This window comes from Thamnophis elegans, chromosome 12, assembly GCF_009769535.1.
Source record: "Thamnophis elegans isolate rThaEle1 chromosome 12, rThaEle1.pri, whole genome shotgun sequence".
NCBI lineage: Eukaryota > Metazoa > Chordata > Lepidosauria > Squamata > Colubridae > Thamnophis > Thamnophis elegans.
In genome coordinates this window covers 9,856,672-9,884,410 of record NC_045552.1, presented here as the reverse complement: position 1 = coordinate 9,884,410, position 27,739 = coordinate 9,856,672, and the positions used below count along the sequence as shown (strand labels likewise).

At 46.1% G+C, this 27,739-nt stretch overlaps 1 protein-coding gene across 2 annotated transcripts in view; it reads right to left on the bottom strand.

The window, feature by feature from the left end:
- Positions 1-2,621: 2,621 nt before the first annotated feature.
- MAG (myelin associated glycoprotein) overlaps positions 2,622-27,739 on the bottom strand; it is a 43,180-nt gene continuing 18,062 nt past the window's right edge. The window contains exons 2-11 of one of the 2 annotated variants that reach the window (XM_032228508.1): positions 25,013-25,094; positions 23,408-23,776; positions 22,029-22,325; positions 18,466-18,723; positions 16,493-16,753; positions 14,641-14,928; positions 11,940-12,036; positions 10,243-10,339; positions 7,952-7,993; positions 2,622-6,019 (exon numbers count right to left, since the gene is read on the bottom strand). In XM_032228508.1, the coding sequence (XP_032084399.1) occupies positions 7,961-7,993; positions 10,243-10,339; positions 11,940-12,036; positions 14,641-14,928; positions 16,493-16,753; positions 18,466-18,723; positions 22,029-22,325; positions 23,408-23,776; positions 25,013-25,061 (1,749 nt within the window). In that variant the 5' untranslated portion in view covers positions 25,062-25,094 and the 3' untranslated portion in view covers positions 2,622-6,019; positions 7,952-7,960. The remainder of the gene's footprint in view (positions 6,020-7,951; positions 7,994-10,242; positions 10,340-11,939; positions 12,037-14,640; positions 14,929-16,492; positions 16,754-18,465; positions 18,724-22,028; positions 22,326-23,407; positions 23,777-25,012; positions 25,095-27,739) is intronic. The other variant, XM_032228509.1, reaches the window with a different exon arrangement.

Sequence of the window (27,739 nt, the reverse complement as noted above, 5' to 3'; positions counted from 1 at the left end):
ATGCAGCTCAGTTGCTGATTGCAGAAAACAGCATGAGAATATAAGATCTGAGTTGATTTGGGAGCAGGGTAAAGACCGTTTTAGGAGTGCTTTAATGAGAGATTTAAGTTTTTCCTTCTAATACCCCCCAAAACTCATTTCAGTTTCAAAATATTCTGAAGGCTTATGATCCAAAGCATTTCCTGCTGCAGAAAAATTTCCTTTTGCAAGGCAAAGATAGGAAAACCCCAGGAAAAGGATCCCATGTGCAGACAAATGTTTTTTTTTTTAAAAATGTAAATGGCCATCTTGCTAGCCTATTGTTCCCCAGAAGCAATGAAATAAAATTTCCCCAAACTCCAAGCCTGTTTAAAGAGGCTGTAACTAGTTGGGGATGACGGCTATTATAATTCAGCATATTTGATCCAAGGTTTCCAAAATCTGAGAGAAACAAGATCTAAAAGTTGGATAAATGCAGGTGTCTTCTAGGCATAGCTGCAGTGCATCCCAAGAAACAGAAGACGTCATGGTGGAAACTGTTCAGAGCAGTTTTTCTCAACCTTAGCATCTCTTAGGATGTGTGGATTCAGGATGTTGGCTGAGGAATTCTGGGAGTTGAAGTCCACACATCTTAGAATTGCCCCGGTTGAGAAACACTGTTAGAAAAAGGTACTTATGAAATGTGATTGTGGTTTGTATATAAGGATGCACAGTGAAGAGAGGATGAACAGGAAGGATTTTTCTCCTTATTGATAACACTATAGAACCAGAGGTTACTTGAGGACACTTACTAGCCAAAGAGTTAACATTGATCAGAGGACTACCGACGTTATAAACCTTGGGAATATGCTGCGATCTTTAGCCACTTGTTTGGAAGGTTTCCAAAGGGTGCTAGACTCATTCTTAAATCAATGGTCTTGATGCTGCTTTCAGACATGGGCCCAGGGGTGGGCTGCTATGGGTTCAGGAGAACCTATAGCTAAGAATCTGCCCAGTTCAGAGAACCCGCAAATCCCACCCATGGCTGGCCCTGCCCACCCCTCCCCTCCCAGGAGTCCCCACACGGCCTGTTTGGGATGCCAGGTAAGTACAGGGCCCATATGGAGGCTTGGGGAGGGCGAAAAATGGGCCTCCTGGAAGTTCCTGGGGGAGGCCGTTTTTGCCCTTCCAGAGGCTCGAGGAAAGCCCCCCCAGAGCCCAGGGAGGACAAAAATGCCCCCCTCCTGTCATGGTGCAGGAAGCTTACTGGGCCACGCCCACCATGGCCACGCCCCCCAGGAACCAGGCAGAGAACCCCTTACTAAAATTTTTGAAGCCCACCCCTGCATGGGACAATCTGTTTTCACATGCTACATAGCCAGGAGCAGTAGTGGGAGAGAAGGCCTACCTCAGCTTCTTATCCATGGGTTTCCTAGATGCATCTGGTGGATCAAGTGAGACTTGAATGCTGGCTAGATCAGCCAAATAGCAATAGCAATAGCAATAGCAGTTAGACTTATAGAGCCGAGGTGGCGCAGTGGTTAAATGCAGCACTGCAGGCTACTTCAGCTGACTGCAGTTCAGCAGTTCGGCTGTTCAAATCTCACCGGCTCAAGGTTGACTCAGCCTTCCATCCTTCCGAGGTGGGTAAAATGAGGACCCGGCTTGTTGGGGACAATATGCTGACTCTGTAAACCGCTTAGAGAGGGCTGAAAGCCCTATGAAGCGGTATATAAGTCTAACTGCTATTGCTATTGCTATTGCTATTATATACCGCTTCATAGGGCCAGCGGAATATTTTCACATTTTCATAACCAAATTGGGGGGGGGTTTGAACCCAGGAATCAGAGGGAGAAAGTCTTCCCCCCCCCCACCAATACTGCTACTTTAAGGAAAGCAACCTTTGCTAAAATTGGACTGGTACACAGGATTTCAGATACCGGGACAGAGAATCGTTTTCAGATACTTCATCCTGCCTTTGAGAAGAAGATTCACCAGAGGTCCAAAACTGAGGAACAATTTTGATCAGAAATAAAAAAGTTATTCCAGCCTGATCAACAGTTGTTGCTTCAATCATATACCCTAAGGGATGTCAAACTCAAGACTCGCGTGCTGGATCTGGCCCATGGGGCCACCCTGGAAACAGCAAAGGACTTGCTCGAGGTGAAAATGGAGCTCCAGAGGACTGTGCATGGCCCTCCCGAGCGCCGTTTTCATCTGCAGAGGGTTGCAGGAGGCCGTCGCAGCCGGAAACGGAGCTCAGGAGCCCGTTTTCGCTGGCAGAGCACCAGGGGTGGGTTTCTCGCCCCGTTCCAACCGGTTCGGTTAGAACGGGGCCGGCGGCGTCCTCGTGCACGCACTAGCGTTTGTGCGATCCTCCAGATGCTCCTGGAGGATCACGCAGGCGCTGTATGCGTCCTGCACATGCGTGGAAGCGCAGAACTCGTCAAAACCGGGTAAGGAGCGCGGGTGGCCGGGCGGGCCCTTCGCCGTTCCCGGAAGTTACTTACTTTCGGGTTCGCCGACCAACCGGTTCGCGGGGACCGCCGCGAACCGGTTGAAACCCACCCCTGCAGAGCACTCAGGTCGCCACAGGCGCCCCCGACACAAGTGATGTCAAGCTGGCCACACCCATCATGGCCACGCCCCCTGTCCCCCAACCTCACCCGAAGTCAAACACAACCCAAATGTGGCCATCAATGAAATCGAGTTTGACACCCCTGCCCTAAAATATTTGGGTGACTCCCCAAATCTACCATGGGAAGATTGTTAGAGTGTTTAACTTCTATCAGTCTTAAAGATATACTTCCACCACTAATACAACTGATCCCTTAGCACGTACCTCACTAATGGTATCCTATCCCTTGTTTGAAATAAGGACCATTCTGTTCAATGAGACTTATTCTTAATTGTTGCTCCCGAGCTGCATCTGAAGTCTAGTTACAAGGACAGTGATGGGCAGTTAATTACTCTCCAAAATATTATAGAACACTAACTCCCATCATTTCTGACCACCAGCTGTAGCAACTGTGGCTGATGGGTATAATCTAACTATGTGGAGTGTTATAGGTTTCCTTGTGCTTGGATCTAATGTGTAACTTTCACTGAGTTCAGCTGAACGGATCCTGGACAAAACAGCCAGATGTTACTAGATTTCATCTTTTTACTCCTACACCCCTAGCTTCTAACGAAAGCAATTTTTTAAAAAATAAAGGTGCTTTTTCAATAAATAGAAACATTTTGCCTGAAATGTTAGGTATTAATCTTGTTAGGAGATTGGAATTAGCTTGCCAGCTGAGAATTACAGTTTTTTCTTCACAAACACCAATTGGAACGCCATCTCATTAACTCAGTGATGGGGGTTCCTTTCCCAGCTGGGTTTCATATAATTCCCAACTTTGACAACTTTTTAAAACAATGATTCAGCTGTTGCTTAATCAGCAAAATACAGTATCTTTTTCTATACAGTACAAAAACACAGGATATGTTGTGTGTTGGAACACAAGGGGATTAGGAGGAGCCTTGATTTAAAAACCAAACCAAAGGTGGAATTTGATTCTGTAAACATTATTCCAATGCAACAATAGAGCTGGAAACTTTCCAAGCAGTAAAAACTTTTCCTGAGATTATTTTTAAAAACACGAAAAGCTTCAGATGCTTGAAATCCTAGTTGTTTTGCCCCTTTTTGCTGACAGTTGTTGCTAACCCTCCCATGTGCCGAAAGGAATGGAGAAATTAAAAGAAATAATGCTTCTGGCTGTAACAGTCTCTATTTCTCCAAAATATCACTATAATTTTAAAAGGGCTCACCAAAATGTCACCAGTTTTGAATGCCCCTGAAGCTTTTCTTACAGACTTTTAAAAGCTTTGGAGAACCTAACATAGTCATTGCCTGTAACATGAAACATGTTAACCAAATTATTTCCTCATTCTAGTTTTTGGAGAACGTGCCAAGGGAGCTTTTTAACTTTTCCATTACTCCTTATCCCAAGCGGACATCTAATCAATCGTGGTCATAACATCATGGAGTTAGAAGAGGCCGTTTTAAACCACCCAGTTTAACCTCTTTCTCAGTGCAGGTTTTCAAATTAAATCTGCCCCAAATGATGGTTATCTCGGCCCAGCTTGAACACATTCAAGTGAAGCGAAGTCCAACCACTCTTGCAGGCAAAACTGCTTTATGATTGGAAGGCTTTACTATAAGACCACGAAGATGGACAGTCAAGGTTTTCAATATAACCATGGCAGGTCTTCAGCAAGTAATGAAGGATCCCAGATGTTTCTTCTATAACCTCCCCGTGTCGTCAAAATCAATGGGGTTCTTGTTGGATTTAAGACATCAAAGATTCTGTTCTCCGGAGGTTGAACAAGCAGAGGAAAGAGAAGACCTTTTGCCCAACAAATTTACTTATTGGAAAGGGCACCTTTTATCTCAAAAGGCAAAGCTGCGGACAGAATTGAGTGGATGCTACAGAATACAATATCCAGTTGCTCAGCAAAACACACAGCACTTTCATTAGTCATGCTAACAACAACAGGAATGTATCACGGAGGACTGTTATGGGGAAACCCTCGTTGAAACAGAGCATACATTCTAGGAAACAGAAGTTAGTCTTCTACTTAACAGATATACATAATGTAAAATTGGATCTAAGCATATCTGGTAAAAATGGCTTGACCACGAAGGTCATTTTCATGCTAGCAATTCATAGCGTCTTCTAGAGTCACCCAACCATCGCTATGTCAAAAGGACAGTAGCTGGGCAGGCTTTATATTTCTTCAACCATAGCTGGTTGGTGCACTGAAGATGCTAGAATTCACTAGGTGATGTTTTCGGTCATCTCATCACTTTTGTTTCTTTTTAACCTGAAATCTATGTTGCTGGAATCGGAACAAGGTGGTAGAATGTTCGCTGTCTTATACATGTAGAAATAAAATGATGTGCCTAAAGCATTCCCTGCTTCCTTTTTTATTTTGTTAAAGACAGAGATGTAGAGTTATCGAGACACATGAGCTAGAATTTGGTCCCCCCCCCCCCAGCTTGAATCTGGAATGTGAAGTGAACATTGGACAGATAGAGAGCCGACTCTACTGCTTACAGTATGTTCACCAGCCTGGATGAGAAGGATCAAGACTCTTGGGCATTGTGGTGAAAACCAATCCGTTCAACTTCTCATAGAAACGCAACCTCTTTCATGGAACTATGTCAGATAGAGGGATACCTATTAGATCACAGCCGTTCTGGATTTGTCAATTCGATCCTTGCGATTATGAAACTGGAATCATGTTCTAGGTTGATCGTTTGCTAGCAAATTAGACTAGGTATCCAAGATTTAGGAATTTACCACAGTACAAGCAGAAAGAGCTGCCCTCTTATCATTCTGAAACTAACCTGTTGGCTGGCCAAAAGGACAAGTGTTTACTTATGGGGGGATTTGTATGTGTGAGAGAAAAGGGGAACCTTTTCTCTCACAAATATGTGTTAGTGTGACCTTCAGTGTGTACTCTCCAGGAAATGAAAACCCAGCCCGTATTTTGGAGTGCGAACATCAGGATATCAAAAACAGTGGATACTGTGAAGTCCCCTGAGAGATGATGGATGGCCAGCCCAGGGATGGTGACGGCTCGGGGTTTTCTTTCAACTACTACAGTTCCAGTGGGAAGAAAAGGCCTTGGTGAGAAGAGGCCTCACTTGACTCGGATTTCAGCATATTCAGCCAACTCCTCCGTCAGGGTATAGCTGTCCTTGGTGGACAATTTGGTGAAGTCTATGTTGGCATAATCAATCCCCAGGTCCTCACGCTTGTTCAACAGCCGTTTGTCACAGCGCCCGTACTGGAGGAGGAGGTGAGCAAACAAACAAGATCAGGTTATTGCTCGCACCAACTCACTCTCTGAGTTACATCATTTGGTTTATTCCCGAAGAATCAAAGTAGGCTTCCAGATATTGCTGAGGACACTCTCAGTAGTCCTGGCCATCAGGATCAATGCTAAGGGATGTTAGGAGGTGTAGTTCAGCAACATCTGAGGCGGGGAGACAGGTTGCGTTTCACTGCAAGACCTGAGGTGGTAGAAATAAGGGACAGGATGCTATGTATACAGAACACAAATGGCAAGTGTCCACTTACATGCAAACATTTAACCAAGATCCACTGATAGACGCAACATAAATTTCACCCGGAAGCTTTACGATGACAAAACAACACGGAAACTTGACAAGAACTATCTTCTCAGGTTTTTCAGAAATATCTGAGTATTTCAGATATTCAGACACGAGACAAAATATTTGACACCAACATATTGTCACACAACACAATAGCTGCTTTTGGAACTGGGTACAGGCGCGGCAACTGTTAATGCAAGACAGGCCACATCGAAAAGGGTTGTATTTTTTTCCCCAAGTTGGAAATCGTAGCCAGGATAGATGTTTTCAAATCACAGACATGGAAAATGCATGCAAAAAAATAAAATAAAAATAAAATCCAACTGAAGTGCGCTATTCCCTGCGAGGATCCTATTTGGGCAGCAGATCCATACGACAAGCAAAATAGCTGGGTTAAGCCTTTTTAACATTTCATTTCATTTCATTTTCATTTATTGAATTTCTATGCCGCCCAATCCCGAGGGACTCCGGGTGGCTTACAGAAATGAAAAAAATTAAAAAGAATTTTGAAAAACAATGGGACACAACAAAGTTAAAAAAGAAACTCAACAAACAGCCAGTCGAAAGGGGGCTGGACCTCCATCAAGGGGTCAACAGCCCCAGGCCTGCCGGAAAAGCTTAATGGCTTTGCGAAAGGCCATGAGAGTGGGCAGGGCCCGGATCTCTGGGGGCAGCTCATTCCATAGGGCCGGAGCGGCAACAGAGAAGGCCCTACTCCTAGGCGTCGCCATCCGGCATTGTCCCGCTGAAGGCACCCGGAGAAGGCCCATCCTGTGCGATCTTATTGGTCTAAGGGAGGTATGTTAACAGACTTAACATGTCTATTTTCCTCTGAAAAACATCTCCCCCTCAAAAGTGAAAAAGCAGAGCAGGAAAATAAAAATCTGCCTGTGCCTTCTTCAGAGATGTTACTACCATATGCCTGGCAGTTGTTTTTTTTTTTTGAACTAAAAATAATAATGTGACAAAAAAAAAAAAATGTGGCCTCCGGTAGCAAAAGAAAAAAAAAATTAAATTAGTCAGGCTTACTGTGGCAAAACCAGGTGGGATTCAGTCGGTTTGAACCAGTAGCTGAAATTCTACCCCATCCTATTTAGGCACATTTTTGAGGCTGGGCGAATGCACAGAAGCCGTGCGCGAGGGGCGAACCAGTGGTAACAAAATGCGAAACCCACCGCTGGGCAGACCCTGTTTTTTTTTCTAAACACTCAAAGTAAAAGCCACCGTCCATTTTTCATGGAAGTGGCTCTACTCTGCTTCCATCTCGAGAGGGTGTGCCAAGAGCAGAGACGAAGGGGAAATTAAAGAAATAAGGATTGTGACGAGGGGAAAAAAAATCAGTTTCTTTTCCACAGGTTGTGATTGTTTCTCTGAATTTTCTTATTAATTTCTCCCTAGGCTTTGCTTCCAACCAGGTTTTTTTTCTTTAAAAAAAGGGCTTGTTATATGTTTCAGTATGTTCTCAGCCTTTTTATTTATTAAGGTTACATCTCCTTTCATTCACCTTGAACTCCTGGTGACTTCATGGAAGACTCCATGCAGTTTCCTTGTCACCAGATTAGAAATGGTTCGCCTGTGTCTTCTTCTGAGGTGTTTTTCAACTCTCTAATCAAGCTTACAGCCCTGGAATTCCCTGGAGACATCCCTTCCAGGTTCATAACCCAACCCAACCATGCTTAGCTTCTTATCCCTGACCAGACACTTAGATTCCTGCCACGAACGGACATACAAGCCCATAAACACATGCATGGATTCTCCATTGGTGGGAAAGGAGGAGGGGGCAATGAGAGGATGACAATATTACACGTGGACAGGGAAGTCCATACTTACTTGGCCAGGTCAGTGACTTTCCAGGGAGCAGATCTCTTTAGACTATTAGAGAAGGAAGAGTAATCACTAATGACTCAAAGGGAGAAAGGACAACTGTCAGGCCTGGAAGCCATCTTTTGCATTGGGCCTTCAAGCCTGCCACATTTAGTGCTGTGGGAAACCGGGAGCGGGGTTGCATTATATGAAGTATGGGAAGTGTTGTGGCCCAGCAGGAGCCGTTGGAGCTGCAAACAGACTCTGATAGCGAAGGGCCCTATGAGTTGGCTCTGGAAGATGTGGAGGACCTTGGACGGGGTTCCGACTCCGAGCAGGGACCAGAGAGGCTGGTTGGCCACCAGGAGGTGCCTGAGGCATGGAGCAGCGGTGAAAGCCAAAGGGAGTGTGCCCATGATGTCAGGCCTTAGAGCAGTGGGGAGGAGCTAAGGGAGTTGGTCCGGGACGCCAGGCAAAGGCGGGCAGATAAACGCCGAGAGCAACTACGCAGATACAGAAGATAATTGGATCCAGGTGGTTGTAATTAGGCTCCTCCCAAGAGAGTATATAAGGAGAGACTTTGGGAGGAGGCTGTTTGCAGGATTCAACTAATTATACCAACACTGGAGAAGCTCTCGGGTGTATTTCTTATCTTGGAAGTCTGGATTGCTGCCCAGGTCTTGTCAGTGTGTTAATTTACGGTGAATAAATTGCCTAGCAGTAATCTTGTCGTGGAGTGCCTTGGCGTACAGAGGGGGGGGGGGAGATCAGAACAGGAAGTATAGTCAAAATAACATTCCTTTCTCAGAGAGGCAAGGACATATTGCCCTGCACCTGGAGTGGTGTGACTGTGAGGCATCTCCGGTTGGGGACGGTGCCTGACACAAGTGGGTGTTGGGCAGGGAAGTTTCATTTGGGTGGGGAAAACCTGGAAGCTTTCAGATTCGGGTTTTCCCAGATGTGCCAATACGACACCTCTAATAAAATGGAACTTTGAGGAACCTCAAGCTTCAGAGCCTTATTTCGTTAGGGGTGTTACTTGGAACGCTGCCATGAAGTGAGTTTGGGGTGCCATGAAGCATAGCTTAAGTCAGGGAGAGAGATTGAAACCATGAGATCGTTGAATAAGTCATGGCTATGGCAGTGATGTAGGGCAGAATGTCCATCTGAGCTTCTCATCTTCTTTTATCAAGGTCATATTTGGAGTATGTGCTTGTGGTTTTTTTTCTGCTGAAATCGATAGGCCAGCAAACCCCGAGTAAAGAAACCATTCTTAGGGCTGATTAGTTATGCTACCAGGAAGAACAAAGCAGCACGGGGGCTCGAGTGGTTGGGACCCTGGGTAGGAGTGTTAGCAAGCCAATGTTCAAGATCCTAGAGCTGCCGTAGGGGTGGTGGTGGTTGAGCTCCCATCCTTCACTCTAGCTCCTGCCAGGGACATGAAAACAGCCCAAATTGGGCACACCCTCCCCCCAGGACAATGGTGATGTCACCAGCTAATCCTTCAACAGGAAGCAGTGCTTCTGACTCGAGTGCAAAAAAAAAAAAAAAAAAAGGCAGGAAGAAAAATTATCCTCTCTCTGACCATATCCAAAACAAACCATCCTTTGGAAGGGCACTTCTCATGGATGGGTCTAAGGCAGGGGTGTCAAGCTCAATTTCATTGAGGGCCGCATCAGTTGTGTTTGACCTTGGGTAGCCGAGCTGGGCGTGGCCAGCTCAATGTCAGTTCTGTCAGGGGTGCCTGTGGTGGCCCGAGCGCTCTGCCAGTGAAAACAGGCTTCCGGGCTCCGTTTTCGGCTGCCACGGACTTCTGCGAGCTCCGTTTTCACTGGCAGAGGGTTTCAGGAGTCCACGGCAGCCAAAAACGGAGCTCGGAAGCCTGTTTTCACTGGCAGAAGCACTGCGGGCCAGTCCTTCGCTGTTGCCAGGGCTGCCCTGCGGGCCAGATCTAAGTACCCATGGGCCGGCCCAGATCTGGGCCCCGGGCCTTGACTTTGACACCCCTGGTCTAAGGGCCATTGCCTGTACTGTCCCAAATGAGGCCTAATGGAGAAACCGTCCACCTGGAGCCTCTAAAAAGCTTTCTGGTTTGCCTTGTTCTAAAATACTGAGCTGTGCGGAATATACCTGTCCTCTCCTTCCAGAAGATTGGAATGGATTTTGGCCTATAGGCAGAAGCAACTTACAGCAGTTGCAGCCAGGCAGCAAAAGAGAGGCAGAGGAGAGGTTATGTGAGAGAGGTTGTGTGTGTTGTACGGAGGGGACCCACCAACACAGTCCTGCCAAAACAACTTAATAAGTACAGTTATTGGTACCTCTGATTTTTCCAGATTGCCCGGATTCCTGTAATCTCCGCTGTAGACAACAGGAGGGTTTTCTGTTTGACCAAAGCCAGGATTATCATTGTTTTTTCTGGAGTAATGGAAATAATTACAATAACAACATTAACTGCCCTAAATGAGACTTAGAACTAAGACTAAGACTGAGTAAGGCAACATAAAACAGGTAGTCCTCAATTTATGATTGGCTGCTTAGTGACTGTTCAAAGTTACAACACACCCTGAAAATGGGACTTACAATTCAGATTTAAAGTTCTGAAACATTTGTCTCTCGCCCACCATGGTCACACAAGCACATTTTGGGCATTCATTTGTGCATGCATTTATGCCCATTTTCAGTATCCTGAGTCACACAATGGTGTTTCACGATGTTTTTTTGCGGAAAACCAGTGTTTAATGCCAGTTCCTGGCAAAAAACCCCAAAAAACTTCCAATAGCAAACGACAAGCTTGCTTAATGACCATGGTTTTGTTTTACAACTGTCCTCCCTACGGGCATAATATTGGATTTGATCACAAGTTGACATAATTTATGAGCGTCATAAATTACGATAGAAATTGTGGGGTCAGTTACAATTGTAAGTTGAGGTTCTGAACCCGCTCTTCCGGAAATTAATATGGGCTCCTCAATAAGGATGGGTATCATATGTGGATAGATATTACATATATGTATCGCTTTGATCTTTGATTCAGATAATACACCAAAATGTAGTTAAAAGATTATGGCTTTAATGCAATAGCAATAGCAATAGCAGTTAAGACTTATATACCGCTTCATAGGGCTTTCAGCCCTCTCTAAGCAGTTTACAGAGTCAGCATATTGACCCCAACAACAATCCGGGTCCTCATTTTACCCACCTCGGAAGGATGGAAGGCTGAGTTAACCCTGAGCCGGTGAGATTTGAACAGCCAAACTGCAGAACTGCAGTCAGCTGAAGTAGCCTGCAGTGCTGCATTTAACCACTGCGCCACCTCGGCTCTAATAATGCAGTGTTTCTCAACCTTGGCAACTTGAAGATATGCAGACTTGAATTCTCAGAATTCCCCAGACCGCTTCAACTCCATTCTGGGAGTTGACGTCCGCATATCTTCAAGGTGCCAAGGTTGAGAAACACTGACGTAAGGCAAACCTGAGCAATGATGGTGTTGTGGTACGCTGGCGACCTGCAGAGCTGGCAGCAGATTCGGACAGCGAGGAGGTTGGGGAGGAACCTGGGCCAGTCCTGGAGTCTGGGGAAGGCTCTGATGAGGGCTCTGCATCGGAGGCAGAGATGGGGCCAGAGCTGTCTGACAGTTATCAGCTGCCTTCAGAGTCAGACATCAGTGAGGCAGACGAACAGCTGGAGCCTGTTCCCAGTGTGCGCATGCACAGAGCTGCCAGAAGGCAAGAACAGTCAAGACAAAAAGGGAGACCTGGGAGTAAGGCTTGGAGATGATTGTCCCCTCCCATAAGACGTAAAGGAGGAACAAAGGCCTGTGAGCCTTTGCAGGAAGCAACTTGGTTCGATCCGGTCGGTTTAAATTCTGAAGTTCTGCACAAATCCTGATTGGTGACCCACTACACCGGAAACCCTGCTGTGTGTTTCTACGTCAAAGTCATAGGAAAAAACCATTTTCAGTTGCGTTTAAACCAAAGGGAGTTGGGCTTGGACTTCCCTTCTCCCCAAAACTTACTTTTTTCTAGCCTGGCTGACATAGCACACCACAGCTATGAGTATGGCAAAGGCCACAACAGCTCCCACCGGTCCAACTTTTGCCCACATCAGACTGTCTGGAAGAAAGGAAGACACAGGTCAACAGACAGGTTTAAAAGTGAATGCAAAGAGAAACCATGTAAAGAGACAAGATGGTGGTGAAACATAAGCGGGTTGGTTCATACATGGCGCCAACACAATTTTGTTTGAATGGAGGCTGTTGAGTAAATCGTAAATCTCTGGATTTGCGGGGCATGTTAAATAGATCTCACTGTTGCCAAGAAACAAGGGATCGATGGAAACTGGACCTTCTGCACCAAAGAGAGGAGCTCCGGAAGTGGGAATTAGAAGGGATTTAATACAGGTAGTCCTTGTTTAAATGGCAAGCTGTTGAACAACTGTGTAAAGCCATGGCAGAAAAGGCTACTTGTAGCAATAGCATTTAGATTTATATACCGCTTCACAGTGCTTTTACAGCCCTCTCTAAGCGGTTTACAGAGTCAGCCTCTTGCCCCCCAAAATCTGGGTCCTCATTTTACCCACCTCGGAAGGATGGAAGGCTGAGTCAACCTTGAGCTGGTCAGGATCGAACGCCTAGCAGTGGACAGAGTCAGACTGCAATAGCAATAGCACCTAAACTTATATACCACTTTACAATGCTTTCCAGCCCTCTCTAAGTGGTTTACAGAGTCAGCCTCTTGCCCCCAACAATCTGGGTCCTCATTTTACCCACCTCGGAAGGATGGAAGGCTGAGTCAACCTTGAGCTGGTCAGGATCGAACTCCTAGCAGTGGGCAGAGTCAGTCTGCAATAGCACCTAGATTTATATACCACTTTACAATGCTTTCCAGCCCTCTCTAAGCGGTTTACAGAGTCAGCCTATTGCCCCCAACAATCTGAGTCCTCGTTTTACCAACCTCGGGAAGGATGGAAGGCTGAGTCAACCTTGAGCCTGGTGAGATTTGAACTGCCAAATTGCAGGCAGCCAGCAGTCAGCAGAAGTAGCCTGCAGTACTTCACCCTAACCACTGCACCACCATGGCTGATTATGATTCATCCTTGAAGCTGCACCCATCCCCTACACTCACATGATCACATTTTGGTGCTTGGCGACAACTAGCTTGCATTTTTGTTTGGTTGCAGTGTCCTGCAGTTACATGACTGCAATCTACCGCTTTTTGTCGTTTTCCCTACCTCCTTTTGTCCCACTCTGCTAGTTTATACTGTCAAAAGGTTCTTTACAGTATAATTTAAAAAAAAAATATTTTGCTTGGAATTTAATGGTGGTAGTTTAGATTCTCCTCTTAGGAGTCAGAGACAACCAAGTTTGATCTCTCACTTATATGTGACAGCCCAGCTGTTATTTGAAAACTTCTAACACATAATCTGTGGTTGCTTATTTTCCAGGCTAAAACTGGCCAGTGTGTTCAACTTCTTTTCAATGCTTTGCCTCCTAAAGCTATTAATTCATATTCTTGTCCAGAGTGAGACGGAGAGCTATGCAAAAGCTGTGGTCCTTTGTAGTAGTCCTTGCCTTCTCACTTGGAAGAAGGCCATTGAATAGGAAAGAGCACCGCCAAGGAGACCTAGCAAGATCAGGGGGCTGCTAGCTGTGCAGTGGGCCGATAGTTGATGTGTCAGCCTTCTCAGACAACTGTGAAGGCTGGCCCTTGATGGCAGCCCTGGAGAGGCTGTCATAGAGGGTGTTGTGGCCTGTTCGGCCACCGGCCCCTCCAGCAGCCGAATGAGTTGAAGAGGCTGCGTGGCACTCAGGGTTAGCACCAAGGCCATCTGAGAGCTCCGAGGGGGAAGAAGGATTGGAGCTGTCAGAGATAGAAACAGAGACTACGCCTGAGCTTTAGATGGAGAGTCAACAGCCCCCAGCTCTGGAGGTGGATGATGAGGAAGAGGAGGAACATCTGGGTCCAGTGCCTGATGCGCAGATGCACAGAAGGGGGAGGAGAGGAGAACAGTGGAAATCTATGGGCCGGTCCTTGGGATGGAAAAGCCACCACTGCTAGTGAAGCCCCATCCTAGCTCTGGGGATAACAGGCACGTGACCCGTCAAAAGCGCGCTCGACAAAAGCGCGCTCGACGAAAGTGCGTACGTGACGTCATCACAGTGCGACGAAAAAAATTAAAAATTGAAATAAAAATAAAATTAAAGCAAGCCGATCCACATAAAGGTAAGGGTTAGGTTTAGGTTTAGGGTTAGGGTTAGGGTTAGGTTAAGGGTTAGGGTTAGGGTTAGGTTAAGGGTTAGGGTTAGGGTTAGGTTTAGGGTTAGGTTTGGGGGGGGTTAGGGTAAGGTTTTCGCTTTAATTTTAAATTTACCGCTCACAGCGCGATGTTTTCGTCGCGCTGTGATGACGTCACGTACGCGCTTTCGGCGAGCGCGCTTTTGTCTACCATGGTTTTGTGGTGGAACCAACAGGCAGGGCGCGGAGATGAATACATGTGGCAGACAACTATCCATCTCCTTGCTGGACCGGCTTGTTAGCCTGTTGTGTGTGAGAGAAAGACTTTTTGCCATGGCTCTCGGCGCTCCTAATAAAGGGAACATTTAGTTAACTACAAGAGTGTTCGTTGTGTTTGGGAGCCGGGTCAGAACAGACCGCCTAGGGCCAAATAGATTAGAATCAGAGGGATCAGAGGTGGTGTTTGCCTGCAGGGACTCTCACTGGAGTGATGGAACTGGAGCTGCTGGTTCTTGGTGGCGTAGTGGTTCCTGGCAGAGCAGACTATATAGAGCTGAGAGTCAACCTCCCTCTGAACAGTCAGGATGCTGGTGACAATGTAGCCCGTTTTCTGGGAGTACACAAACTCCCGGTCGGTCTCGTTGACCGTCACATTGCGGGTGGGCAACTCAAAGGTGATCATAGCTTCTGGGTTAGCTTTGGCCGCACAGATGCATTTCACTGTATCCCGAGCGGCTGTGCACTTGGAGTCCGGAAGAATACGGGGAGCAACTGTGGAGAAAAATAAAGAGATTGAAGTGCAATCCAGGATGTACTAATAGCAATAGCACTTACGTACCACTTCCTAGTGCTTGACAGCAGTGGTGAAATTCAGATTTTTTTTACTATCCGTTCTGTGGGTGTGGCTAGGTGGGCGTGGCTTGGTGGACTTGGCAGGGGAAGGATACTGCAAAATCCCCATTCCCACCCCACTCCAGGGGGAAGGATACTGCAAAATCCCCATTCCCTCCCCACTCCAGGGGGAAGGATACTGCAAAATCTCCATTCCCTCCCCACTCCAGGGGGAAGGATACTGCAAAATCTCCATTCCCTCCCCACTCCAGGGGGAAGGATACTGCAAAATCTCCATTCCCTCCCCACTCCAGGGGAAAGGATACTGCAAAACCTCCATTCCCTCCCCACTCCAGGGGGAAGGATACTGCAAAATCTCCATTCCCTCCCCACTCCAGGGGGAAGGATACTGCAAAATCTCCATTCCCTCCCCACTCCAGGGGGAAGGATACTGCAAAATCTCCATTCCCTCCCCACTCCAGGGGGAAGGATACTGCAAAATCTCCATTCCTTCCCCACTCCAGGGGGAAGGATACTGCAAAATCCCCATTCCCACCCCACTCTAGGGCCAGCCAGAGGTGGCATTTGCCGGTTCTCCGAACTAATCAAAATTTCCTTCTGACAGGTTCTCCAGAACCTTTCAGAACCTGCTGGATTTCACCCCTGCTTTACAGCTTTCTCTAAGCATTTTACAAATGTCAGCATATTGCTCCCCGCACCAACAATCTGGGTCCCCATGTTGCCAACTTCAGAAGGATGGAAGGCTGACTCATCCGGTCAGGATTGAATTCCTGGCCGTGAGCAGAATTAGCCTGCAATACTGCGTCCTAACCACTGCAACACCATGCCTCTAATAGCTTTCTTGAACTGTAGAAGTCCTCTCTATGGAAGCTCCTCCATTTATGCAAAGGCATATGACAGAGTAATGGGTTCATCCACATTCTTTTGAGATGTCTACTTCCAACAAATACATCCGGGAAAAGAGAATAAGTGGGGAGAGGCATAGCCCTTTTGTCTACAACAATATAGAGGAGGAATTCACTAGTTCCTCTTCTCCAGCTTCATCCAAATTTACTGCCAACAGTTCCCCAAAGCTTTTCTTTCCTGGAAATGCCAGAGTTCATAGCTGAGGCCTTCTGCATTCAAAGGGCATGATCCAATGCGCGCGCGGGGGGGGGGTGTTTGCTGCCAACATTACTGCCAGTTTGGTACACGCATGTGCACAGCTGCCTATAAATAGGTCTGTGCATGAGCAGAACATTAAAAAATGAAGAAAAAAATACCATGCTGCATCGACCAGGGAACCAGTTCGGAGGCATGGCAGGCCTGGGTCGCTGCTGGTTCCCGCAACCCAGGCCGGCATACCACTACCGGTTTCGGCCGAACCGGGCCAAACCGGTAGGAACCCACTTTTGATCCAGTGTCCCATTCTACCCAATCCCAAAACGTGCTTGAGATCTTTAGAACCGAAAAGGTCCTCTCGGGGCACAAGGCCAGTGCTTACATTCAACGGTGAGGTTGAAAGCAGTGCTGCTCTGGCCAAACTGGTTCTCTGCTGTGCACCAGTATTCGCCGTCGTCTTCGTGTGACACGGATTCAAACTCCAGCTCCACCTGGCTTTGGTAGACCCCCATGGCTAATGGCTTCTTGTCCTTGTAGATGGTGATTGTTGGCTCAGGGCTGCTCTGCGAGCTGCAGAAGATAGAGACAGGCTCTCCCTCAAGGACCACCATGGATCCGTTGACTATGGGTTTCCAAGGAGCATCTGCACAGGGAGACAAAGTCAAAGAAGGACATGCATTTTTTTTAAAAAAAAAAACCCAAAACATGGTGTCACCGCATCTAAGAGCAGATTCCACATTCCAGAAGCATTCCAGTGACACTCTTTCAAAGATTTAGTAAGGTTGAAACTTGACTCAAGTTATTCTTCCTGCAAATGTAGCAATATTCTATATAGGTACTGTAGCAGGGGTGAAATGCTACCGGTTCAGGTCAGTTCGCCCGAACCAGTAGCAAAGATGCCAGGTGTTCACTGCAACTGGTAGTAAACAAAAATTGCTACTGGTTCAGGTGAACTGGTTTTTCCGACAAACAGCTGTGCCATGCGATTTATGTTAGCTAGAAAGCAGGATTTCTTGCTTTCCAGCTAATCTAAATCGTGTGGCACAGCGGAATACCCCCCCCCCTCGCTGTTCGCTTGCTTGCCAGGAGCGCTCAGTAGCAGGCTCCGCCCACCCACCCATACATCATTTTGATGCTCCTGCGCATACGCAGGTGGCACTTAGGCTCACATTGCTGCCAAACTGGTAGCAAAGGTGTGGATTTCACCCCTGTACTGTATGGATAGCCAATGGTCTGTGGCTAGTATGTGGCTCCCAAAGTTTTTTCTCTGGTTCCAGAAGAAAAAAATCTGTTTAAATTATGTTTCTTCACGTTTTGCCATTAGTTAACTGTTGAGGACACTTTGCTGTGATTCCTGCACTTCCCAGAGTTTCAAAGAATGTAAGGATGATCACTGGCCAATTTTAACATATTTTGTAGAGATAAAGAAATTAAAACATGGCAGCCTGGAAACATCCATAACACATCTGGATGTAATTCTCTAACTTTGGCAGCATGCTGGCTGGGGAATTCTGGGAGACAAAATCCACCCGTGCTCACATTTATGGTCGAGAAACTCTGCTGCCATTACAAATACACATACACACACACACGCACACACACACACACACACACACTCACACTATGCTTTTGATAAGCTTAATGCATCTTTTTACTTTTAAAAAAGGACAATTTAAAAGGAGCTTTAAAAAAAATCCAATTCTGTACACTCCAGGATTGAGAAAACAACATTTTCCTTACATTTTTATTTTTACATTAGCTGATAACCCGGCGTTGCCCGGATATTTATTTATAGGGGGAAAATATCCGGACCAATTTCTAATGTTGGATTTTCCCCCTTACCAGAGGGAGCTCCCTTGTGGAGTACTGTGAAGCCGTTACCATGGCAACTCCACTGCGCAGTACAGTAGAAGCCATTTTAAGGCACAAAAGGCTGCATCTTAACAGAACACACACCCGGAGGGGGTGTCTTACCCCCCACAATATTTGTTTCCAGAGAGTAAGTCATCTGTGTATCAAGTTTGATTGAAATTGCTCGAGGCATTGCAGAGGTATGCTGTAAATCACACACACACACACACACACACACACACACACACAAACACACATTTCAAAATGTATCCAATAACTCTGGCTGCAAGCATAACCTGGAACCCGTTAATGCAACTCAAGGTTTGTACAAATTCCAAAGGATATTGTACAAACCTTGGGTAGCATTAATGGGTTCCAGGTTATCCTTGCTGCCAGAGTTGTTGGATACGAGATGGGCAGCAAACACATTTGATAAATAAATAAAATCAATAGCCTTTATTCCAGAACGGGGAATCCATCCCAGAGCCCCAGGTTAGCACTCACACAGCACAGACAAGGCAAGGGAGTGGTTGTCTTTGCCATAAATGTTCTCCGCCACACAGGTGTAGATGCCATCCTGCAGGTGAGTTACATTGTCGAGGTAGAGCGTGAGGTTCCCAGCTAAGTCCTCGTGGAGAATTTCATCTTCTCGGAGCCAGGAAATCATGGCTATTGGACTGCTGTCCACAATACACATCAAGAACACGTGAGCGCCATGTAGGACTTCCACAGAGGAGTTTACTTGCAGGATACGGGGCGGGTCTGCAAAGGACAGATAAAGAGATCACCTTTGGGGTGCATATTCAATTTTCTTTCTGCAGCAGATAAAGCTAGTAAGAAAGGTATCAGCCAGGTATGGTCAAAAAAAGTGAGGATGTCAGTCACCTTAGGGCAAACAACTTTTGGGGAGTTGTCATTTAGCAATAGCAATAGCTGTTAGACTTATATACCGCTTCATAGGGCTTTCAGCCCTCTCTAAGCGGTTTTACAGAGTCAGCATATCGCCCCCACAGTCTGGGTCCTCATTTCACCCACCTCGGAAGGATGGAAGGCTGAGTCAACCTTGAGCCGGTGAGATTAGAACCGCTGAACTGCAGATAACAGTCAGCTGAAGTGGCCTGCAGTACTGCACTCTAACCACTGCTCCACCTCGGCTCCTTGCCTTGTTGATCATTATGGACAACAATTGGTGGCAACTTTTTTCTTCTTCCAATAAGAGATGCCAGTCTCAAGGGAAGGAAATCAGGAATCCCCCAGTCTCTACCCTGAAACTGCCTCCCATTAAATCTGTAGCGCTGGCAACGCTATTCAGTCTCACTGCTGTGATACTGTCAGCCGTGGAGATAAATGATCTCCGTGGCCTTTCCTGCTGATTCAAAGGCAGGTGAGATGCAGGTAAGACAAGGGAGGTTCCTGAAAGGGACCTCAAGTGTACCCCTATTATTCGGCTGAGTCAACCTTGAGCTGGTGAGATTAGAACCGCTGAACTGCAGATAACAGTCAGCTGAAGTGGCCTGCAGTACTGCACCCTAACCACTGCGCCACCTCGGCTCTGGGCATGTATGGGCTTTGCATCAGCATCATCATCATCATGACTCTCATGGTGGCGCAATGGTTAGGATACAGTATTGCAGGCTAACTCTGCCCACAGCCTGGAGTTCGATCCTGACCACCTCAAGGTTGACTCAACCTTCCATTCTTCCAAGGTTGGTAAAATGAGGACCCAGATTGTTGGGGGCGACATGGTGACTCTGTAAACAGCTTAGAGAGGGCTATAAAGCACTATAAAGTGGTGTTATAGTGGTGTTATTATAAATGTTATGAGTGTTATTGCTATCTTGTCTTTCTTGGTCACATCCTCTTAATACTTTCCCCCCCTTGGTTCCCTATGCAGAGTTGGAGCTATTTTATTCCATTAAATGATGAGATTGCCAAGCCCTTAGAAAGGTGGATAGATGTCTAATTAAAAACAACAACAACAACTTTCCCTTATGTTCGTGTGTAACCTTTCCCTGGCTAACTTAGCTTTTTTGTTAATATGTGAACTAAAAGCAGATTCAGAATTTAAGAGGGAAGATTGACAATGGGGGAGAAGCTGTTATTAGCACGCTAGCTCATTTTTCATTTGAAATCATATATTCCCAGTTTCTGGTTTTCCCGTGGAAGAGAAAGTGACATTGATTAGAGATGAAGGAAATCTCATGGGAAATGAAATATGCACGTTTGAGGAGTGTGACTTGCAAAACAGATCATCTTTAACAATAAAAAAGGGGGGAAGAATACATTAAAATTAAACCGGGAGCCCAAAAAATGACCGGGAACCCATGCTTTTCACATGGCTCAGGGGCCAGGAATCCATTAATTACCACATAATTAAGTGCTAAATTAACTCCTAATCCCTTCCACTCATGCAGAATGGGGAAGCAATTTTCTATGACAGAAGCTTGAGCCACGTAAGTAAGATTATGGACTTTGAACATTAGTAAACGGGGCTTGCTTTTGCTAGAGTCATTTTGTGGAAGATACAGTTGTGGTCCTGATGTTGGGCATTTCCAGATACTACAGCAAGTCCCTGACTTATGATCTCACAATCAAGCCCAAATTTCTGTTGCTAAGTGAGCTGTGCCCCATTTTATGACCTCTCATGCCACAGTTAAGTGAATCACTGCAATTATTAAGCTGGTAATATGGTTGTTGAGTGAATCTAATTTCCCCACTGACTTCGCAATGTCAGAAAGTCACAAAAGGTGATCACATGACCCCAGCACATTGCAACCGTCATAAATACATGCCAGTTGCCAAGCAGCCAAATTTTGATCAGGGGGGGATGGGGGGGATGCTTATAAGTGTGAAAAACGATTGCAAGTTGTTTTTTTGACGCTATTTTAACTTTGAACAATGAAATGGTTGTAACCCAAGGAGTATAATAATTTATTAAATGTTGAACCCCGGTTTTAATTCTGCTTTTAGATAGTTGCAGAAAAGCAATGCCACAGCAGAATGTGTCATAGTATGGAGGGAATTAAAGAGCCTGAGTCCATCAAGTCTTGTTGCCGGAGTTCTCCAGTGTTCTCCAAGATTAAGGTGACAGGTGTCCCCTTACATGCAATATTAAAAATGTAAAGTATAAAAATATAAAAGTTAATACCGTGTTTCCCCCCCAAATAAGACAGGGTCTTATTTTCTTTTGACTCCCAAAATAAGCACTTGGCCTTATTTTGGGGGGAGGTCTTATTATTTTTGAGGTGCAGGAGGCGGAGAGCGTGGTCACCTCATGGCTGCTGCTGTGTTGCAATATTTTCGTGGAGGGATTATTTTCAGGGGAGGGATTATTTTAGCACATGCACTCAAAAGCCCGATTGGGCTTATTATCCAGGGAGTTCTTATTTTTGGGGAAATGGCATATTTTTATAAAAATTTCATTGATATCAAAGTTAATATATGTATGTGTTGTGGCCCAGCAGGTGCTGTTGGAGCTGCCACCAGACTCCGACAGCGAGGGGCCCTCTGAGTCGGCTCTGCAGGATGTGGAGGACCCTGGACAGGGTTCTGACTCCGAACAGGGTGCAGAGAGGCTGGTTGGCCACCAGGAGGCACCTGAGCCTTGGACCAGTGGGGAGGAGACAAGGGAGAGTGAGCCGGAGGCCAGTAGTGAGTTGTTCCTGGATGCATGCCATCGAAGAGCTACTAGGCTTCAGGAACAATTACGCAATTACCGGTTCTGTGGGCATGGCAGGGGAAGGATACCATAAAATCTCCATTCCTTCCCCACTCCAGGGGAAGGTTACTGCTTCCCCATTCCCTCCCGATCAGTGGGGATAGACGGAGGCAGGGCCAATCAGAGGTGGTATTTACTGGTTCTCCGAACTATTCAAAATTTCCGCTACCGGTTCTCCAGAATTGGTCAGAACCTGCTGAATCCCACCTCTGCCCTGAAGGGTTTCAAAAAGAGAAAAGATGATATAGCATCTTCTGCTCAAGCAGGGGGTTGGGACTCTGAAGACCTCCGATGTCCCTTCTGACTCCATTATTCTATGTTCTATGCTACTTATCAACAGCCAACTCACATTTGACATCCAGAGTCGAGAAGCCATCAAACTCAAAAGTGGTGTTGGGGTAGCTGACTTTGCAGCCCACCTCATATCCGTGGTTCTCACGCAGTGGTAGGAACTTCAGGATGGAGATGAGGGACCAAGTGCTGCCTTCTTCCTCTATCTGCGCGTAGACCGAATGCTCCACCAATTTCTCATAGTTCATCCATGTGATGACAGGTTTCATGTCTGGACAATTATCCGGCACCTCACAGCGCAGTTCTACTTCTGAACCCTCCACCAGTTCTGGAGGATTCACAATGGTGGGCTTGTCTGTGGAGTAGAAAGAGACAGAGAATATGGACTAAACAGAAACCCCCCTGCTCCTTGTGTGTCCAATCACACCAGTGGTGGGTTTCAAAAATTGTTCGAAACTACTCTGTGGGTGTGGCCTCCTTTGTGGGAGTGGCTTGCCGCCCATGTGACTGGATGGGAGTGGCTTGCCGCCCATGTGACCGGATATGAAGATACTGACGACACTTGTCAGAACCACTTTAAATTACCTCACACACAGCACTGGCATGCATAAGAATATGAGCCGAGGTGGCGCAGTGGTTAGAGTGCAGTACTGCAGGCCACTTCAGCTGACTGCTATCTGCAGTTCAGCGGTTCAAATCTCACCGGCTCAAGGTTGACTCAGCCTTCCATCCTTCCGAGGTGGGTGAAATGAGGACCCAGACTGTGGGGGCAATAATGCTGACTCTGTAAACCATTTAGAGAGGGCTGAAAGCCCTATGAAGCGGTATCTAAGTCTAACTGCTATTGCTATTGCTATGATGTAAACTTGTTTTTTAAAAGGCATCTTTGGTTTGCGTTAAAAAAACTTCAACACACGCAATGTTCTGATTGCACCACAAACGCAGCAGTCATCCTCACTGTTCACAGAGGCACTGAGTTTTATAAATATGAGCATGATAGTGTAGAATTATCATATCCAAGGACAAGTGGTGGGTTTCAAAAAATTTTGGAACCTCTTCTGTAGGTGTGGCCTGCTTTCCGGGTCCACTGGTGGAACCTCTTCTAACCGGTTCGGTAGATTTGACAAACCGGTTCTACCGAATAGGTGCGAACTGGTAGGAACCCACCTCTGAATCACACGACCAATATTCTATTCTGCTCTGTTCTATTCCCTACTCCTACTCCTACTCCTACTCTACTCTACTCTACTCTACTCTACTCTACTCTACTCTACTCTACTCTACTCTACTCTACTCTGTCCTATTTAAGGAAGCCTCCTCCATCACTTAATTGCTGCTGATTCCCGTACTATTTGAAAGGGATCACTAGCTTAGACTCAATCCTTTATAAGCAAGAGTTAGAACTGGTATTTCCCACTAGCATTGCCTGATACTCACTGATGACCTCGAGGTTGCTGTGCTCTGGGTAGGTATATTGATTGTAGCCACCAAGGTCTCCCCGAAAGTAATACTTCCCCGAGAGTTCAGGGCTGAGACGGGAGATCTGCAGGGTGCAGTTGCGGAAATTCAGCTCTCCCAGCAGCCTACTGCGTCCAACGTAGCTCTCGTGGATAATGTTGGTGCGGGATTTGTAAACCACTGGGGGATAATTCTTGGGGTATGGGCTGTTGAAGTACCAGATGCCATGGATGGTTGCCGGGCGTAGCTCCTCCGGGTAGCTGAAGCGGCAGGGGATAACCACACAGGTGCCCTCAAAGGCAGTGATGTGTTCGGGCATCCAGGCGCTCCACGGTCCAGCCAAGACCCCTTTGGAAGGAGGCAGAAGAGACTCACAATGAAGGAGAGAGAAAAACACCTGATTGATTGACTGCCTGCTTCATTGCCGATTCTGACTTTTCTCGTTATGGACTGTGAGCATTCTCTCTCCATGTTTGCTCCACATGGCACCATTCCCTCATCCTGTTTGGCAGTTTATGCCTTACCCCAAAACTGCCTTGTACAATATTGACTGGGATAACTGGTCCTTCTTATTGGGTATGACGAATAATAGGGGTAGACTTGAGGTCCCTTCCAGGAACCTCCCTTGTGGCTGTCTTACCTGCATCTCACCTGCCTTTGAATCAGCAGGAAAGGCCACGGAGATCATTTCTCTCCATGGCTGACAGTGTCACAGCAGTGAGACTGAATAGCGTTGCCAGCGCTACAGATTTAATGGGAGGTAGTTTCAGGGTAGAGACTGGGGGATTCCTGATTTCCTTCCCTTGAGACTGGCATCTCTTATTGGAAGAAGAAAAAAGTTGCCACCAATTGTTGTCCATAATGATCAACAAGGCAAGGAGCCGAGGTGGCGCAGTGGTTAGAGTGCAGTACTGCAGGCCACTTCAGCTGACTGTTATCTGCAGTTCGGCGGTTCAAATCTCACCGGCTCAAGGTTGACTCAGCCTTCCATCCTTCCGAGGTGGGTGAAATGAGGACCCAGACTGTGGGGGCGATATGCTGACTCTGTAAAACCGCTTAGAGAGGGCTGAAAGCCGTATGAAGCGGTATATAAGTCTAACTGCTATTGCTATTGCTAGTGGGACTCCAGTCATCAACATATATTGGTGGGAGTGTGGGGGGGAATACAGTATTTATACAAAGCCACATACTTCCTCCACAAGATCTTTCCTATATTATGATACAAGCCCATATCACCACCCCGAGTTTGCTCTTTGTATTCCCGATCCTTTCACTACTAAAAAAAAAGCACTAAAGGGAATATCAAAGGTTTTATATACTCTACAGCAGTGTTTTTCATCCTTATCGAGTTTTAAGATGTGTGGATTCCAAGAATTCTGGAATTCTGAAGTCCACCCATCGTAAAGTTGTCAAGCTTGACAACTCTTAATAGTTAACCCAGTGAGAAATTGGTCTACAAGCAACTTGAAACCCAACCTACAAAGAATTAGATGAGATACGTCTTGGGTTTCTGATGGGTCATCATCGCAATGTAATTTGGGAGAATGTTACCAAGGCAGAACTCATTCTTTTGTCCAAAAGTACCTTCAAATAGGACCCAGAAGGCCAGCAGCGTCTTGCAGAAGAGTTTCATGTTGTTTATGTTTGAAGAAATGTGTCGGTCAACCTAAGGGAAAAAGGGAGAAGTAGGATGACATTGATAGTAAGAGGACAATTGTTTGCCGTAGTAGAACATTTCCCTAGAGTGGCGTTGCCCAAACTTAGCAACTTTAAGTTGTGTGTAGGTCAACTCTGAAGATTCGGGGAGTTGAAATCCACACATCTTAAGATGGTCAAGATTGAGAAACTTTGCCCTAGAAGGCTAACCTTTCCATTGTGATCTCTCTTCTGTAGAGAGAGGTCCTACAGAAGAAAACTGCTAGCTAGACCTCAGGCATGCACAGCATCAGGCCATCAGTAAGGAGAAATTGGATTTTTGCCAGTACACCAGAAGTTGTTTCCTGTTTGCCTCCCCTAACTAGGTCAGTTACAGCTAATATGCAGATTGTATGCATTCGCTGTGCATTCACGCAAAGACAATATTCAGGAATTGAAGGGTTTAAACAGGATTTCTCAACCCGAGCTACTTCATGTCGATTGGAATTCCCTGAATGTCCACTATCAAATGGCCAAGATTGAGGTTTAAGGCTACTGAATACAACCTGAACCTGAGGATGCTCAGTAGGAAAATTGTTTCAACCCTTTGTTGATGTTTTATACAATACTAGCCAATATCTCGATGTTGCCCATGTTATTTATTTATAGAAGGAAAATGTCCGGACCAAACATAATTTCTAATGTTGAATTTTCCCCCTTACCAGAGGGAGCCCCCTTGTGGGGTACTGTGAAGCCGTTATCATGGCAACTCCACTGCGCTGTACAGTGGAAGGCATTTTATGGCAGTACAGTAGAAGCAATTTTAAGACACAACAGGCTGTATCTTAACAGAACACACACCCCAAAGGGGCGTCTTACCCCCCCCCCCCCCACAATATTTGTTTCCAGAGTGTAAGTCATCTATGTACCAAGTTTGGTTGAAATTGCTTGAGGCATTCCAAAGTTATGCTAGAAAACACACACACACACACACACACACAGAGAGAGAGAGAGAGAGAGAGAGAGGGAGAGAAACACACACAAACACACATGATTGGTGAGAATTCATACACAAACCTCCTCCGGCATCCACGTTCGGTGCTGGAAGTTGAAAGGGGCTGTCGTAATCACACCACATTCATACGTTGCCTAAGCTGTAATATTGTCTAATTTGACATATTATCTTGTGTAAAGCCAGACTACTGGCGAAGTGTGGTTAAGGAAATAGTGGCTCTTGGTGTGATGTGTGAATCCTGTCCTAGAGAAATGAACGTGGTGTTATCCAAGGTATCTTTGTTGGATTTTCATCCTATACACTAACATCTGTCTGGTTCTAATTTTTGGAAAGCCAACTTGGGCAGGGATCTTCTCCCAGAGATTGGAATGAAACGCAAAGCTTATATAACAATATTTTTCTTCTTTAAAAAAAACAACAACAACCAAGACATTGTTTTATTCTGTTTGCTCCCTTGTGCCAGCAGAGGGAAGCAGTACTTCATATATTCTCCCCTGCCTGAATGTGCTTTTAGGGCAGAGAACTGTGGCGCTTTGAAATCCGATGCCCACCCTACAGCAGCCCAACTGTTGGGAGACCCTTAATGCAAGGAGAAATGTCCCCAGCATAAAAGCAGTGAGGCGGTTAAAAACAAAAATCAGAAATATTTCATAAGTCCCGTTTGGGGTGGAGAAGAGAAACTGGCAGGACTCCTAGATGGCCAAAGTCAAATACTGCCAACCCATCTGACATACAGAATAGCAATAGCAATAGCAGTTAGACGTATAAACCGCTTCATAGGGCTTTCAGCCCTCTCTAAGCGGTTTACAGAGTCAGCATATTGCCCCCAACAACAATCCGGGCCCTCATTTCACCCACCTCGGAAGGATGGAAGGCTGAGTCAACCCTGAGCCGGTGAGATTTGAACAGCCGAACTGCAGAACTGCAGTCAGCTGAAGTAGCCTGCAGTGCTGCATTTAACCACTGCGCCACCTCGGCTCTTTACACACTAGAAGTCCTAGTGCAACAGCAACCTAAGGATTGATAATCCCAGATTGTTGGTTATGGATCCTGGGCTGTTGCTAGCAATGCAAGGTAATCCAGACAAGAAGCCCAACCAGGAGTACCGGCTCTATCTTTACTATAAGGTTACGTTCACAAAATCTTGCAAGACTGAAAGTTCCTTTCCTTTTACTCTCTGGAAAACTGGGGAGGATCCCTCCTGAAATGAATAATGGAATAACGGACTTGAAAGGGACCTTGAAGATCTTCTTGTCCAACCCCTTGCTCCAGCAGGAGACCTTATACTATCTCAGACAAATGGCTGTCCAGTTTCTTCTTAAAGACCTCCAACGTCTTTAAGACCACAATTTCAGAAGGCAAGCTGCTCCTCTGGTTAATTGTTTTCTCTGCTAGGAAGTTTCTCCTTAATTCCATGTTGCTTCTCTCCTTGATTAGTTTCTATCCATTGTTTCTTGTCCTGCCTTCTGGTGCTTTGGAAAATAAATTGACTCCCTCTTCTTTCCCGGCAGCCTCTCAAATATCGGAACACTGCTATCATGTCATCCCCTAGTCCTTCTTTTCAATGCTTCACCTGCCCTTCTTCTTTCTGTAGGCCAAGACATCTCTTGAGCGATTCTCCTATCTGTGGTTCTCCCTCCTGCTTCCAAAATAATTCCCAC